The following is a 16,595-nucleotide window of genomic DNA, read 5'->3' as shown; positions in this document are numbered from 1 at the left end:
TGGCTTTAGCAGAAGGGTGACTGTGGGCCATGGCATTTGCCTCCTGAAGCTGGTTGGCTGCCTACATCTTTTTATGCTTTTTAAGTGAAATACCTGCTCATTCTGTTTCTCTAGGAATTCGAGGTGCTCAAGCTGGACTTTTTTCAACTGATCCATTTCTTTGGACTGCTTCATGGCAAGCTGCAAAGCAAAACAAAACACCTCTGATCAACTTTGGGTTGTAACCTTAAAACTTAGGGATGAGGGTTGTTAGTTTGCAGTTTAAGAGAAGGATATAAAAATAATAAAAAAAGAAGAAAGAAAATAGCCTGAAAACTGGGAGAATTTAAACCCCATAATTTTTACTGGTAAGACAGTTGCTGCCAAAATCTTAGAAAAGAAAAGAGTATTTGTGCATGATTAAAATTTGGCTTCATTTTCTGTATAAAATGGTACCAAACAATTACCTGAAAGATTTTAGTGAGAGATTAGCTTTCAGGGAGAAGAGAAGAGAAGCTAGAATATTTAGCATACAGAAAAATCAAATTAAGCAAATTAGCTAGAAGTCTGAAATCTAAGCATGAGCTACTATTTAGTTTTTTCAAAGAAAAAGTGCTGAGAAAATTATGATACTTACTCGCTTTCTTTCTTCCAGAAACTTTTTTGTGTTGCTGCTGTTTAACTCCCTGACTCTCCTAAAAGCAAAGGTACGAACAAGAGTTGGTATGTCACTGGATGGAATTAATTGATATTAAGTAAGAAAAAGTCATATTTCATTTAATTATTTGGATGAGATTATACTTGCTTTTCCTAATTTTTTGAGGGATTTTGAAATATACAATATACAGAGAAAAAGACACAAAATATCCGTGTATCCATCACTCAGACTAGTCAATATGTTTTTCCACCCTGTCTCATATTTTTTTTTTTATTTTTTTTTTCCTGTCTCATATTTTTAAAGGAAATAAAAGTGCTGCAAATATAAACAAAGCCCCCTTTGTATTTTTCTGGACTCTATTTCCCCTCTTTCTCTCTCTCCAGAGGTAACCACTATTCTGAATTTTGGTGTTCCCATCAATCAAGATAGGTGGAAGAAACATCAACAGCCTCAGATATGCAGATGATACCACTCTAATGGCAAAGCGAAGAGGAACTAAAGAGCCTTTTGATGAGGGTGAAGGAGGAGTGTGAAAGAGCTGGCTTAAAACTAAATATTAAAAAAACTAAGATCATGGCATCCAGCCCCATTACTTCACGGCAAATAGAAGGGGAGATGTTGAAAGTAGTGACAGATTTCCTCTTCTTGGGTTCTAAAATCACTAAGGATGGTGACTGCAGCCATGAAAACACAAGATGACTGCTTCTTGGCAGGAAAGCGATGACAGACCTAGACGGTGTGTTGAAAAGCAGAGACAATACTCTGCTGACAAAGGTCTGTATAGTCAAGGCTATGGTCGTCCCAGTGGTCAGTTACGGTTCTGAGAGCTGGACCATAAAGAAGATAGAACGCCAAAGAACTGATGTCTTCCAACTGTGGTGCTGGAGAAGATTCCTTGGACAGCAAGGAGATCAAAGCAGTCAATCTCATGGGAAATCAACATGAATACTCATTGGAAGGACTGATGCTGAAGCCGAAGCTCCAGTATTTTGGTCACCTGATATGAATTCATTTGAAAAGTCCCTGATGCTGGGAAAGACTGAGGGCAGAAGGAGAAGAGGGCGTCAGAGGATGAGATGGCTGGATGGCATCACCGATGGAATGGAGATGAACTTGGGCAAACTTTGGGAGATGGTGATGGACAGGGAGGCCTGGTGTGCTGCAGTCCATGGGGTCACAAAGAGTAAAACAAGACTGGGTGACTGAACAGCAACAAATCTGTGTTTTAATATTTTTACTACTTATAGATTTATCTGTATGTAATATACACAAATGTGTCTTAAACTTTCATATGCATACAAATCGCCTCTATCATACATGCATATATATATACATATTTGTATCATACATACATACAATAACCTCTATCAAATATACAGGTTGTTGGACCCACTTCTAGAGGGTCTGATTCAGTGGGTCTGGGGTAGGCCTGAGATTCTGCATTTCTAAAAAGCTTCCAGGTGATGTAACTATATATATATGTATATAATTTTGTATGGTTTCCAACTTAACCTGCTAACATATTCTGTGTTTTTTTTGATAACTTGTCACTTAGATTTACGATTTAGAGATATAACTATGTTTCAAATAATTCCATTATTTTCACCAGCTGTATGGATTTTTCCATTTATGGAAAATTTTGACTACGATATTCTCATTTTGTTGTTAATAACAAGTAGGTTTTTATTTGCCAACAATGCACAATGGTCTGGCGCACAGGGTCTTGCAATGCTGGGCACACTGTCTTGGCTAAATAAATGAAGTGTAGGACATATCTTCTTGTGTATATAAGCAAAGCTTTCTCCAGGGGGTAAACCTAGGCTTGCAGGTTGGTAGGGAGTGAACAACCTCATCTTAACTCCAAAGTACTTGTCCCAATTTGCACTCCCATCCACAGTATCTGGGTGCTACCCTTTCTCCATATCTTCGTCCCCTCTTGTCAGACATTTCCTTTTCTGCTGGTTGGTTGGCTTTCTGAAATGGCATCATGCTGTTGCTGTCACTCATGTTTCCTGGATTACTGGTGCGGGAGAGTGTTTTTCAAGCCTGAATAGGCCTATAACTGCTTGAGTTTTTATAATAGTTACAGGTCTATTCAGGTTTTCTCTTTCTTTTACAGCCAGTTTGTGTATTTTAGCTTTTTAAAGCAATTGTCATTTCATCTGAGTTTTCAGATTCATTTGTAGTATTGTTTATAGTCTTGGTTTTCAAAAATATTTACTTCAGTATGTTCAGTTATTTCTCTTTTTATGTCTAATGTTACTAATTAGAGCTTTCTCCTTCTTCTTGATCAGCCTTGCTGGAAGTTCACTTATTTATTCTTTTTCCAAATAACAAGCTTTTGGTGTTACTCTCCACTGATTTTTGTTTTCTATTCCAATACTTTTGCTTCTTAAACTTTCGTTTCTTCCCATCTGAGATCTTTGGGTTCAGTTTATTTCTCTAATTTTATGCCCTCTTTGAGCATTTTGATCTTTAATTTTCATTAAAATATATATATATATATAGCTAGGCTATAATTTTCACTGTAAATACCACTTTAAGATCTATCCTCTTAGCAACTTTGAAGTATGTAATACTGTATTGTGAAAAATAGTCACCATGCTGAAGTTGGATCCCTAAAGCTTATTAATCTTATAACTGCAAGTTTGTAGCTTTTAACTAATATCTCTCCATTTCCCTACCCCTAAACCCTGCTAATCACCAATCTACCCTGTATTTATGAAGTTGGCCTTTTTTAGGGTCCAAAAATAGAGAGCATTTTTCTTTCTCTGCTTTATTTCACTTAGCATAGTGCTCTCAGAGATCCATGTTTTCCCAAATAGCAGTATTTTCTTCTTCTTATGGCTAAATAATATTTCATTGTATATACATCTCAAGCTTTCTTTAACCATTCACTTAGACACTTAGGTTGTCTGCTGTCTTGGCTGTTGTGAATAATCCTGTGATGACCGTGGGGATGCAGACAGCTCTTCCAGATAGTGTTTTCATTTCCTTTGGCTATATACCCAGAAGTGGAATCACTGGATCAAATGGTAGTTCTATTTTTAATTTTTTGAGGAACACCCTCAGTATTACTTCCCATAGTGGCACTGCCAGATTACAATCCCACCAACAGTACACAAGGGTCCCCTTTTCTCCACATCCTTGCCAACACATATTATCTACTGAATTTTTGATAACAGCCATTCTAACAGATGTTAAAGTCATGTCTTATTGTGGTTTTAATTTGCATTCCCTGGTGATTAGTGGAGTTGAGCACCTTTTCACATACATGTTGGCCATTTGCATGTCTTCTTTAGAAAAATGTCTTTTTTTGTTTGTCTTTTGAAAAATGTCTATTTCAGGTCCTCTGCCCACTTAAAAAAATTTTTGTCTCCAAACATTTAAAAAATTTATCTATTTATTTGTGGCGGAGCTGGGTCTTCATTGCTGCATGTGGGTTTTCACTGCTTGCAGCAAGCAGGGGCTACTTTAGCTGCAGCGCACGGGCTTCTTGTTGCGGTGGCTTCTCTTGCAGGGGGCACGGGCTCTAGGGCTCAGGGGCTTCTGTAGTTGAGGAGCACCAGCTTAGCTGCCGTGAAGCATGTGGAATCTACCCAGACCAGCGATCGAACCCACGTCTCCTACACCGGCAGGCAGACTCTTAACCACTGGACAACCAATGAAGTTGCTAAGCCCACTTTTAAAATCAGATTTGTTTTTGCTATTGGTTTATTTGAGTTATTTACATATTGTGAATATTAATCTGTTACCTGACATATGTTTGCAAATATTTTCTCCCATTTGGGAGGCCACCTCTTTATTTTGCTGATTATTTATTTCTCTTTCTGTGTACTTTGGCTACCTCTAACACACTGATAAAGTGCATTGTCATTCAGTTATAAATATAATGTCATTTATGTTGAAATGTCTTCTTAGACACAAGATAGAAGTGTTTTTCAGCTTCTGCATGTCTTTCTTAGCTGTCTGATTATAAATATTTAATTTTATTTCTCAGTGGTTTGATAAGGTGGATACACACAATATATGCTTAAAAAAAGTAACTATTTGGCATAGAGAATACATTTTTTAAAAGCCAGGTCTTTTGTAGATGTTTTAGAATCACCTAACCACTGGATACAGAGTTATAATAAATAAGTATGTAGAGTTGAAATAAGAAAATTAAATAAAATTTTTTCTGGTTATTAATAACTCATAATTTAAGACAATTTGACCTCAACTGGACTGAAGTCCACTTTGCAACATATTTGAAAAAAATAGGACAAAGAGCTATTTAACAATTAGTATATTTTCAGATTGAATTCTATATTTCAACTTTGGACAGTCTAAAACAGTTTAACACGTTTTTTTATCATGGCATGAATATTTTATGTTTATGAGCTAGAGTGGATGATGTCCTTTCCACTAAATTCCTTGTCTGAGAATAATGTCCAGAGGATGGTACTTCATTGGAAATGACATTCAGTTGTGGATGTGTCTGGTGGTGAAAGTAAAGTCTGATGCTATAAAGAACAATATTTCATAGGAACCTAGAATTTTAGGTCCATGAATGAAGGTAAATTGGACACGGTCAAGCAGGATATGGCAAGACTGAACATGTTAGGAATCAGTGAACTAAAATGGATGGGAATGGGTGAATTTAATTTAGATGGCCACTACATCTACTACTGTGGACAAGAATCCCTTAGGAGAAATGGAGTAGCCCTCATAGTCAATAAGAGTCTGAAATGCAGTACTTGTGCGCAATCTCAAAAATGACAGAATAATCTCAGTTCATTTCCAAGGCAAATCATTCAATGTCATAGCAATCCAAGTCTATGCCCCAACCACTAATGTGGAAAAAGCTGAAGTTGACCAATTCCAGAAAGACCTACAAGACTTTCTGGAACTAACACACACACACACACACACACACACACACACACAAACACACACACACACACACAAAGGTGTCCTTTTCATCATAGGGGACTAAAATGCAAAAGTAGGAACTCAAGAGATACCAGGAGTAACAGGCAAGTTTGGCCTTGGAATATAAAATGAAGCAGGGCAAAGGCTAACAGAGTTTGGTCAAGAGAACACACTGATCAGAGCAAATACCCTTTTTCAGCAATGCGGGAGATGACTCTACACATGGACATCATCAAATGATCAAGACCAAAATGAGATTGATTATATTCTTTGCAGCCAAACATGGAAAAGCTCTATACAGTCAGCAAAAACGACCTGGAGCTGACTGTGGCCCAGATTATGAGCTCCTTGTTGCAAAATACAGGCTTAAATGGAAGAAAGGAGGGAAAACCACTTGGCCATTCAGGAATGAGAGTGAAAGTCAAAGTCGCTCAGTCGTGTCCGACTCTTTGTGACCCCATGGACTATATAGCCCATGGAATTCTCTAGGCCAGAATACTGGAGTGGGTGGCCTTTCCCTTCTCCAGGGGATCTTCCCAACCCAGGGATCAAACCCAGGTCTCCCACATTGCAGGCAGATTCTTGACCAGCTGAGCCACAAGGGAAGCCCAAGAAGACTGATGTAGGTAGCCTATCCCTTCTCCAGTGGATGCTCCCGACCCAGGAATCGAACCAGGGTCTCATGCATTGGAGGTGGATTCTTTCCCCACTGAGCTACCAGGGAAGCCAAGATCAGTCAGTCAGTCAGTCAGTCATACATATGCGTATTTCCTCCCTTTCGGGCTTCCTTCCCATTCAGGCCACCGCGGTGCATTGAGCAGAGCTCACCTGCCATACGGCTGCTTGCTTAGCTGCTCAGTCATGTCCGACTCCTGCAATGCTTTGAGCTATAGCCTTCCAGGAGCTGAGCCTAGGTCTCCTGCATTGCAGGTGGATTCTTTACCAACTGAATATTCAGGTGTGTATAAATCAAATCCCTTATGATTGTACAGAGGATGTTGTGAACAGATTCAAGGGATTAGATCTGGTAGAGACTGTCTGAAGACCTGTGGACAGAAGTCCGTAACACTGTACAGAAGAAAATGAAATGTACAGAAGAAATGCAAGAAGGCAAAGTGGCTGTCTGAGGAGGCTTTACAAACAGCTGAGGAAAGAAGAGAAGTGAAAGGCAAAGGAGAAAGGGAAAGACAAACTCAACTGAATGCAGAGTTCCAGAAACAGCAAGGAGAGTTAAGAAGGCCTTCTTAAATGAACAATGCAAAGAAATAGAGAAAAACAACAGAATGGGAAAGACTAGAGATCTCTTCAAGAAAACTGGAGATGTCAAGGGGACATTTCATGCAAAGATTAGCACAGTATAGGACAGAAACAGAAAGGACCTGATAGAAGCATAAGAGACTAACAACAGGTGGCAACAATACACAGAGGAACTACACAAAAGAGGTCTTAATGACCCAGATAACCATGATGGTGTGATCACTCAGCTAGAGCCAGACATCCTGCAGCATGAAGTCAAGTGGGCCTTGGGAAGATCTACTACAAACAAAGCTACTGGAGGTGATGGAATTCCAGCTGAACTATTTCAAATCCTAAATATGCTGTTAAAGTGCTGCACTCAATATGCCAGCAAATTTGGAAAACTCAGCAGTGGCCACAGGACTGGAAAAGATCATTTTTCATTCCAATCCCAAAGAAGCACAGTGTCAAAGAATGTTCAAACTACCGCACAGTTGCACTTATTTCACATGCTAGCAAGGTAATGCTCAAATTCCTTCAGGCTAGGCTTCAGCAGTATGTGAACTGAGAACTTCCAGATGTACAAGCTGCATTTAGAAAAGGCAGAGGACCTGGAGATCAAATTGCCAACATTTCTTGGATCATAGAGAAAGCAAGAGAATTCCAGAAAAACATCTACTTCTGCTTATGCTAAAGCCTTTGACTGTGTGGATAACCACAAACTGTAGAAAATTCTTCAAGAGATGGAATATTGGACCACCTTACTTGCCTCCTGAGAAACCGGTATCTGGATCAAGAAGCAACAGCTAGAACCAGACATGGAAGAAATGACTGGTTCAAAATTGGGAAAGGAGTACATCAAGGCTATATATTGTCACCCTGCTTATTTAACTTCTATGCAGAGTACACCATGCTAAATGCCATGGTGAATGAATCACGAACTGGAATCAAGATTGCTGGGAGAAATATCAACACCCTCAGATATGTAGATGATAACACTCAAATGGCAGAAAATGATGAGCAACTAAAGAGACTCTTGATAAGGGTGAAAGAGAAGAGTAAAAATGCTGGCTTAAAACCCAACATTCAACAAACTAAGATCATGGTATCTGGTCCCATCACTTCATGGCAAATAGAAGGGGAAAAAAAGCAGAAGCAGTGACAGATTTTTTTGCACTCCAAATTCACTGCGGATGGTGATTTTAGCCATGAAATTAAAACATACTTTCTCCTTGGAAGGAAATCTATGACAAATCTGGATAGTGTATTAAAAAGCAGAGATATCACTTTGCTGACAAAGGTCTGTATAGTCAAATCTGTGGTTTTTCCGGTAGTGATGTACAGATGTGAGAGCTGGATCATAAAGAAGGCTGAGTGTCAAAGAACTGATGCTTTCAAATTTGGTGCTGGAGAAGACTCATGAGAGTCTTTTGGACTACAAGGAGATCAAACCAGTCAACCCTAGAGGAAATCAACCCTCCAAATTATTTGGAAGGATTAGTGCTGAAGCTTAAGCTCCAATTCTTTGGCCACATGATGCAAGAGCTGACTCATTGGAAAGACCCATTGGAAAATGGGAAAAATTGAAGCCGAAAGGAGCACCAGAGGATGAGATGGTTAGTTAGCATCACCAACTCCATGGACACGAATTTGAGCAAAATCAGGGAGATAGTGAAGGACAGAGGAAGCTGGTGTGCTGCATTCCATGGAGTTGCAAAGAGTCAGACACCAGTTAGTGACCGAACAATAACAAGTTAACTATGCCAATATGATGGTGTAAAAGAGCACTGAATAAATTGAGTAATAATCTCCTTAAAGAGAAGCAAATGACACTCCATGATTATTGGGAAATTTCTTGTCCAAAGTGTTGAAAAGGTGATTTCTTTCCCGGTTAAATTTCAGTGGAATTCCAATCCCACTGCTGGCCTGTTAATTCCAAACTGTATTTAATCCAACAAAACTTCAGCATAAAAATGCACTGGATGGTAATACGCTTTATATTCTGTCAACTTGAAACGTGGGAAATGCACTGGGTATCAAGTGCTGCTAACTCCCTCTCTCAGGGCCTATGACTAGCGATGCCCTCTTAGGTCCCCTTTACCAGCCTTGGCTAAAGCACTGAACCTTGGATCTTCTCTGGACGTCACACAAGCCTTCTCCAACTCTATGTGGCCAAGGACAGATTAACACAGAAGTACAAGAGCCACGTGCCCACGGCTCAAAGGAGCAGATCGTGGTCATTTACACGCCAGAGCTGGGATTAGGCTGCAGAGGAACTCTAGCTGAGATCCTAGCCTTGCTTAGCAACCCTGCCCTGGCCCCCTCCTGCTTCCTCCTCTCTGCCCTGCTGAAGATCCTTTCCTCAGCAAATCATATGACCCAAAGTCCTATCTTCATCTTTGTTTCTAGAAAACCCATTCTTAGACAAAGACAAACCAGAAAACCTGAGGGAGGTGATTTGAGATGATCCCTAGTGTCAAGGTCAGTACAAGGCCCACAGACTGCAAACGCATTCAGGATGGGCTAAACACCTGAGCAAATAAGATGCTTTCAGGATGACATAAGCATCATGTGGGAAGGATATTTTGCCATAATTTATACAATTTTGTTTATGCCATATTTTATACAATTTTGGAGATGAGCACACATATATTAAATGTAAATATGTTTTACTAGTGGTAGTAAGCAATCAGAAGATTTTATAGCAACAATAACATATCCTCCCAGCAGATATAACCACAGGATCCTAAGCCAGCTCTCACTAAGTTTTTCTACATCTCAAATGTGAGGGTGTGTGTACACTGGAGTCAGTATTATGTTCTTGCAGTGAGCATTCCAACTCACCTTTCCCGTTCTGCTTTATTCTTGATGGACTTATCTTGGCTGATGGCTTTGCTGTTTTCCATAGAAATCTTAGCTTGCTGTGCTCGCATCTCTTTGCTTTCCCTGTGTGTTAAAATAAAAACAAAGCCAGGAGTGATCATTGTGTAGTGTACAGACATCGGATCACTATGCTGTATTAACACAGTCCTGTAGGCCAATTATGCTTAAACAAACAAACAAACTCACAGAGAGAGAGATCAGATTTGTGGTTTCCAGAGGCAGGGTAGAGGGGAAGGGAAGTTGGATAAAAGTGGTCAAAAAGTACAGACTTTCTGTGTAGTCACTAAGTTGTATCCCGACTCTTTGTGACCCCGTGGACTGTAGCCCACTAGGATTCTCTGTCCATGGGATTTCCTAGGCAAGAATATTGGAATGGGTTGCCATCTCCTTCTCCAGGGGATCTTCCTGACCCAGAGATCTAACTCACATCTGCGTGTCAGGTAGATTCTCTACCCCTGAGCCACCTGGAACAAGCTTCCAATTATATGATAAATAAGTACCAGGGATGTAATGTACAGTGTGATTAAGATGTATGTTATACAAACATGAAAGTTGTTAAGACAGTAAAGCCTACAAGTACTCATTACGAGGAAAAATATTTTTTCTTTTATTTTGTATCTCTATGAGATGATGGAAGTTCACAAAACTTATTGTAATCATTTCATGATATATGCATGCCAAAGCACTATGCTGTGGAGCTTAAACCATACAGGGCTGTGTATCCATTATTCCTCAGTGAGACTGCAAGGAAGAAAAAGACAACCGGGGAGTGGAGAGTGAGTGTTCAGTAGGCAGAGTTTCAGTTGGGGAAGATGATAAAGTTCTGGAGCTGGACGGTAGTGACCGATGGTTACAATAGTGTGAATACACCTTATACTACACACTTACAAACAGGTGACATAGTAAATTTTGTGTTGTGGATCTTTAACTCTAATTACAAATATAAACAAAAAACAGGTTTCATACGTGACAACAGGACTGGGTTCACTTTTTATCTCATTATCGAGATCATGACGTTGTCTTGCATTGTGAGGAGGCGGGCAGGAGCCCCAGTCCACACGCACGCCCCTCCTGGGGGCAGCGGGGCATTCAGTGTGAAGCGTCAGCGGTGGGCTGCGAGGAAGAGACACGATGTGTGTCTAACGCGACCCCAAACACATGATGAGCCTACACGGCTGCCCAGAGTAGGACACTGTCGCTAAGTCATCAACAAGCCAGATGCATTCTGAATAAACAAAAGCTACAAATCCCAACTTATGTGCAACTATCTCAGGCAATCGCCTTTACAAGCCTGTATGCAAGAAGACGAATGGGAATAGTGAGGACAGCAGGAGAATAATCAAAGAATGCACAGGGACAACCACTCACACTCACAAGGATTTTCCAGCTTTGTCCCATGCTTTTCAGGGGGATCAGATTGCTTGGAAGAGAAAGCATGTTCTAACACTCACAAATGACTGTCTTGCCTTCTGACAGCCCAGGGGAATGAAGGGGACAAACGATTTCAAATAAACACAGGAAATGGGGGGGAGGATGCTTATAGGTGACTGATCACTGTGTGTGAATGGGTATGTGTACCACAAAAACTCATCTCTTTGGACTACTGATGAGTACAAACGCACACCATTTAGACTGAAAGTGAAAGTATTAACAAAGACTCTTCTCTGGAACCTATGGTGATCTCCTTGGAGCACTGCCCGGAAATGGGCAGGTTAAGTGGTGTTTGTACTTTGTGGAAAAGGATGGACAAAACTGAAATAGAGAGGTCTCCAGTCAGAGGACTTAGGGCCACAGAAGCTGGAATATGCACAGAAACTCCTGGACCAAGAAATTGGCTCTCAGAATTTTTTATAACTTGTTATTAAATTGACCATCTCTTCATTCATTCATTCAACAGCACTTATCAGTAACCAAATAATGCTGCCAAATGTTAGGAAGGCAATAATTTTTTAACCAAGAACAACAGCTATGATGGTAACAAAGAAACGACCACATGATACTTAACAAAAAGCTTCAGCGCTGCTATTACTTTGAAAAACACCCCTACCATGGATCTATTTTTTAAGGTAAATTAGTAATAAGGTTATGGTTCCTTCAAATGACTTCCTAAGTCATGCAAGAATTCATTTATTTTTTTTTTCTTTTGGACAATGGGTACTGTTTGGGATAATTTTTTCTCCTTTATTCAACTACAATAAAAGATTAGAAGAGAGTACCTTATTCTTCAAAGTATCTTTGAATAAAGGTGGACATCTAAAATCTGATATTGTAGAAATGGTCAAAGGGAAGATGATGAACCGACTTTTCTGTGTACTAAATCAAGAGCATTTCTAAGGGGAAAAAGGTACTTTTAATCCTATACAAATAAACAGAATACTTTAAAATGGATATGGTATGGTACTTGAGCCCACAAGAAACTCAGCATGACATGCATACCTCATTTAGTTGGCTCATGAGAGAGTGAGAAGCTACAGCAAAAACACTTCACGTTCTCACGGCTGTGTGTCACTCCATACTGAGGTTTGGGATCTGGGAATGTGCCTACATAACTCACTTCAGAAGTTTAAAGTTTGTTTGTTTGTTTTTTATTTGTCTGTAAAATGCTTCTGTTTTATACTTTCTGGTGTGTATCAACAGACCGCCACTGTGGCACACAATTGGCCCTATAGAAGCACAAGCTGCAACCAAGCTGTGATAAAAAGACATCACTGACATAAACACTCTTCTGCCTGGGGAAAAAGTCCAGCTCACCATCTGCAGTGTCTTAAACATGATACTCAATGTGCTGAAATGGGGAGAAGCGAAAATAAACAGATACTTTTTGCTATTTCTTGATCAGACCTGCCTTTCTAAAATTTATAGACACCCTGACAGTGGAAAGAAAGGTATCTCTGAGTCATCAGAACCAACCATTCTAGGAGTTCAACTGCTTGGTCTTTATCTCCTTCTGCATCTTTTCTTCCTAAGAGGTTCCAGAGATCATTTCTTAAAAGCCAAATCTGGCCCTATCATCATGTGAAGCCTCCAGAACCACTCAGAGGCAGCAGAGTCTGTGATAATTTTTAGTCTGTATGGTATGCTACTTGTAATGTGACTTAATTTGTTGTAGGAGTATATCTTGCCACCACTTGGAAGCATTTTGATGGTTGAGGCCATTTCTTATAGTTCCTCTTGCCACATCAACTCTATGACAGAGTATACAAAAAAGCTCAGTGTCATATGTGAAGTTGATTTTCCTTACTACTTGACACTTGTGCATGCACACACACACACACACACACACACGTTTTAAAGCCTGGGAGCTTCCTCTGGAGCTAAGCCGCCCACCTGTCATGGGACAGTTTCAGCTGCTGGGTCTGCTGCTCGTGGGCGCTGATCAGGAGCTTTCTGAGCAGCTCGCACTGCTGGCTGAGGTGCAGGTCCCGGATCTCCTGCTCCTCCGCACTGTGGGTGTTGATCATGTCTGACCACTCCTTTGTGTGCTGTGCTACAATCTCCTTGACCTGCGTGGGGAAAAGGGGGTGGTGCCTCCTGGAATTCTCACAGCAGGTAGGAACTAAAAGCACAGTATTAACCATGCATTTCAGATCCCCCTCATTGCTTTACTTGGTCAATCAGTAGACACTTATAGAACCTGTAAAAATATGTACTAATCAACAGGAACTAGGAAGTCATCACTTTTTAAAACAGGGCAATCATTTTGGCTCTAGGTATTTAACCATGACCCATTTCACTGCCTAAGTTGCCCACACGCTGGTTTGTCTGGTCCTTGGGCTCCTTTACCAATTCGATGAGAATTCTCTTCATCACCTCATGCTTTTTCAGCTTCACTTCCACAAGGTCACAGTTCTGAAAAGAGAGCTGTATGTTCTCTTATTCCCGGGTCAAGACTTATTGTGTCATCTTAGCAAACGCTGGGGTAGACAGTCTTCCCCTGCAGAGAGTATCTGTGCTCGTCGCACTGTGCGTTTACGGCTCATCAAGCGCTAGAATCTATTTCTCCAGCTCCTTGAGTCTGGCTGACCTGTGGCTTGCTTTAGCCTGTAAGACTGTAGCAAATGTGATGCAAACAGAAGCTGTGAAAGTGCTTATCCTTTCTCTATTCTTGGAACTCTGAGAAGTCTGTGCTAGCCTGCTGGAGAGTGAGAGGTCATAGAGTTAAAAACCACCAGCAGCCAGCTTCCTACCAGAGACCTCAGAGAGGCCATCAGTCCCAGCCGACTGCCGACACCCAAGTCCAGCCAAAATCAGTAGAGCTGTCCAGTGGTGTATAGTCTGAATTCTAACCCACTGAACTGTCAGTTAATACACGGTAGTTGTCTTAAGCCACTAAATTCTGGCATGGTGTTTCACTCAGCAAAAGCAGCTTGATATAGTAACCAAGGTTTCTACTTTCATATTTACACAAAGCGTTTAAAAATCATGGAGTGTTGCATAGTCATTAATTCTCAAACATTCTGGTTAAGAGGAGGAAAAAAGAGAGCAGGGAACCGCTCTCAAAAATATACAGCTGTAGACTCTTTACACCTTTTTAGATTGCATGGCAGAATAGACAAATACACAGCACCACGGAGAACTTCAGTTTGGACCGCCTGCCTGGCCCGGGTGTGGGGCAGCGTCACTCACTGGATGATGGAGCTTCATGTAGACGTAGGAGACTGGCTGGTCTGACCAAAAGCTATAGTTGGAAACTTTAACAATTCTTTTTCTTCTGTAACTTTCATCGTAAGAATTGTTTATGTTCTTGACTGCAACATGGTGCTTGGTTCTTCAAGGTGTCTGTAATCACACTTAATGTCCCCTAAACTCCTATTTTCTTGTGTTTTGTGGGGGAAATATGAGTAATTAGGCTCATCTCCTAGAATCTTAGCTCTGGAATTTTCCCCATCCCAAACTTCCACAGCAAAGTTAGAATGGAAAATTAAATTATTGACTATAAAATAAATATTGAAATAAGAGTTATTGAACTCTCCGGATGGGTGGTTTTCTGTCATATGTTCAATGCCACATCTATAGGGAAGTAATTCTATATTCTACACAATATTTCCTTTTAATCCATGTATTGTTTTCCTGATGCCTCTTAGGCAGACAACATAGACATTGTGAGTATATGTCTACAATGAAGGAAAGGTGTTCCATGAAATGCCTCTTCTCTAACCCAGTGGGCCCAGACCAGTCCCAGGCTACTGTTATTTCTGATTAAAACTGGGTGCAGCTTCAAAAAAAATTACCAAGTTGTTGCTGTAAAAATAGGCATTTTCTTACCTTAGATTTGTGATCTGATGTCAGCGTCTGAATTTTAATTTCTGTTTCTTTCTTCATTTCAAGACAATTACTTCCCCTGAAAATGGAAAACCGCAAATGCATGCCAAGCATGAGATGTCTTCCCGCTCCCAGAGGCCTTTGCTCCAAAGCCTTCCACTGAAGACAATTAGTTTATCACACCTGGGATGCCATGGCTCAACTGGGCAACCTCGGTTCTTCGAGTATTAGATTCACACCTTACAAAACATCTGTACCGTGATTACTCAATTCAACCACTACACAAAGAGCCATTTCAGACCTCACAATTATTTCATTGTAAAGGCTTTGTTGTCAGTTTCCATTTTGGTTCCTGCTGTTCTTCAAGCTATTTTTCATTTATTCAATAATATACTATTTAGGATGAGAACTGAAAAACAGGACCTCAGCCTTGAAGTGAATTTTCAATTCTTCTACTTTGGTTGTAAAGCCAGATTTTTGTCTTTGACACATGCCAGCAAGGGAGAAAAATAGCATTTCTTGGCACTACGGGGTAATTTTTGCTTCTTACTCTATTGTGAGTAGGAAATATATACCAGGCAATTGCCCAGCAGGCATTACTGCTTATTTCAGTGATTATTTTTTCCTTTTGGAATATCCATATCATTGCTGAAACCAGAACAGGCCCTGAGCATCTGTCTTCAGCATGTATGCTCTGATTTATTATAGCCTAAGTCAGAATGCTTCATCGTATTATTAATGAAGAGTGCCTCTGAGAGACACATTCCAAACATCCACCTGATCACTTCTCCATGGCTGGCACTGCGTGTGTTTTCCCTGCTCTGTTATTCAGTTAGCTTGCAACATCACAGAGACATCTCCCTAGCTGAATTCTAGATAAACTCTTTCAAAGTAAATGAAATGATAGGTTTTATTCAACAGTTTCAGCTGTTGGAATAAGCAAAAAATTCCTGAAATATTAAACATCAAAACTGGAATTTTCCCCCTTGAGTACATCAACCTTATTATTTATTACCTGGTGGTGCAAAATGATTTCTGGAATTTTCCCAACTTTGTCTTTCCTTCTCTCCCCATTCACCTTAAAGGTACTTGCATGGAAAACTCATGAAAGACACAGCTGTTATTTCATTAACCAACATCTGTAGCACTTGAACAAAGCTCCTCTTTCCACTTCAGTCACTCCCTTTAGCTTAGTAGGTCTCTTATTTTCTGAAATCATTTTTAATGATGAAAACACAGCTAAGACTAAGTTCCTCCTTGGCCTAAACAGGCAGCTAAACTGTGGGAAGAGACAGAACATGAAAAGGCAAAAATCCTGCAGAAGGAAGTCAGCAGCGCTTACCCTCTCTTCTTCATCGCCTTCTCCAGGACTTTCTCATGCGTCAGCTTCTCCTTGTCGTACTGGGCCACAATCTTGTCAACTTGAGTGCAATGCAGTTTCTGCATGGTACTGTGTTCCTGCGAAGAATTTGTGGTTGCGAGTTAGACTTGCAGCAAGGCTGGTAAACTTCAGCCCACACTGGGCTGGCATAACTTTCACCAGTACCTGTGGAGTCTCGGCTTGCAAATCAAGAAGTAACTGAGTCTGGGAGCCACAAAGACTTCCAATCTCCCACCCAACCCAAGAGTTTCTTGTATCCCCATAAGGCCTCGCCAACAAGGG

At 40.5% G+C, this 16,595-nt stretch overlaps 1 protein-coding gene across 6 annotated transcripts in view; it reads right to left on the bottom strand.

Annotated features, from left to right (window-relative positions):
- PLCB4 (phospholipase C beta 4) overlaps nt 1–16,595 on the bottom strand; it is a 454,299-nt gene that overhangs the window by 6,769 nt on the left and 430,935 nt on the right. For all 6 annotated transcript variants that reach the window (XM_061125931.1, XM_061125930.1, XM_061125929.1 and 3 more), the window contains 6 exons: nt 16,275–16,390; nt 14,936–15,011; nt 12,998–13,173; nt 9,632–9,733; nt 617–674; nt 94–180 (listed from right to left, as the gene is read on the bottom strand). In XM_061125931.1, coding sequence (XP_060981914.1) covers nt 94–180; nt 617–674; nt 9,632–9,733; nt 12,998–13,173; nt 14,936–15,011; nt 16,275–16,390 — 615 coding nt within the window. The remainder of the gene's footprint in view (nt 1–93; nt 181–616; nt 675–9,631; nt 9,734–12,997; nt 13,174–14,935; nt 15,012–16,274; nt 16,391–16,595) is intronic.

Source organism: Dama dama, chromosome 23, assembly GCF_033118175.1.
Source record: "Dama dama isolate Ldn47 chromosome 23, ASM3311817v1, whole genome shotgun sequence".
NCBI lineage: Eukaryota > Metazoa > Chordata > Mammalia > Artiodactyla > Cervidae > Dama > Dama dama.
The sequence above is the reverse complement of the archived record's forward strand: the minus strand, read 5'-3'. Positions and strand labels throughout refer to the sequence as shown.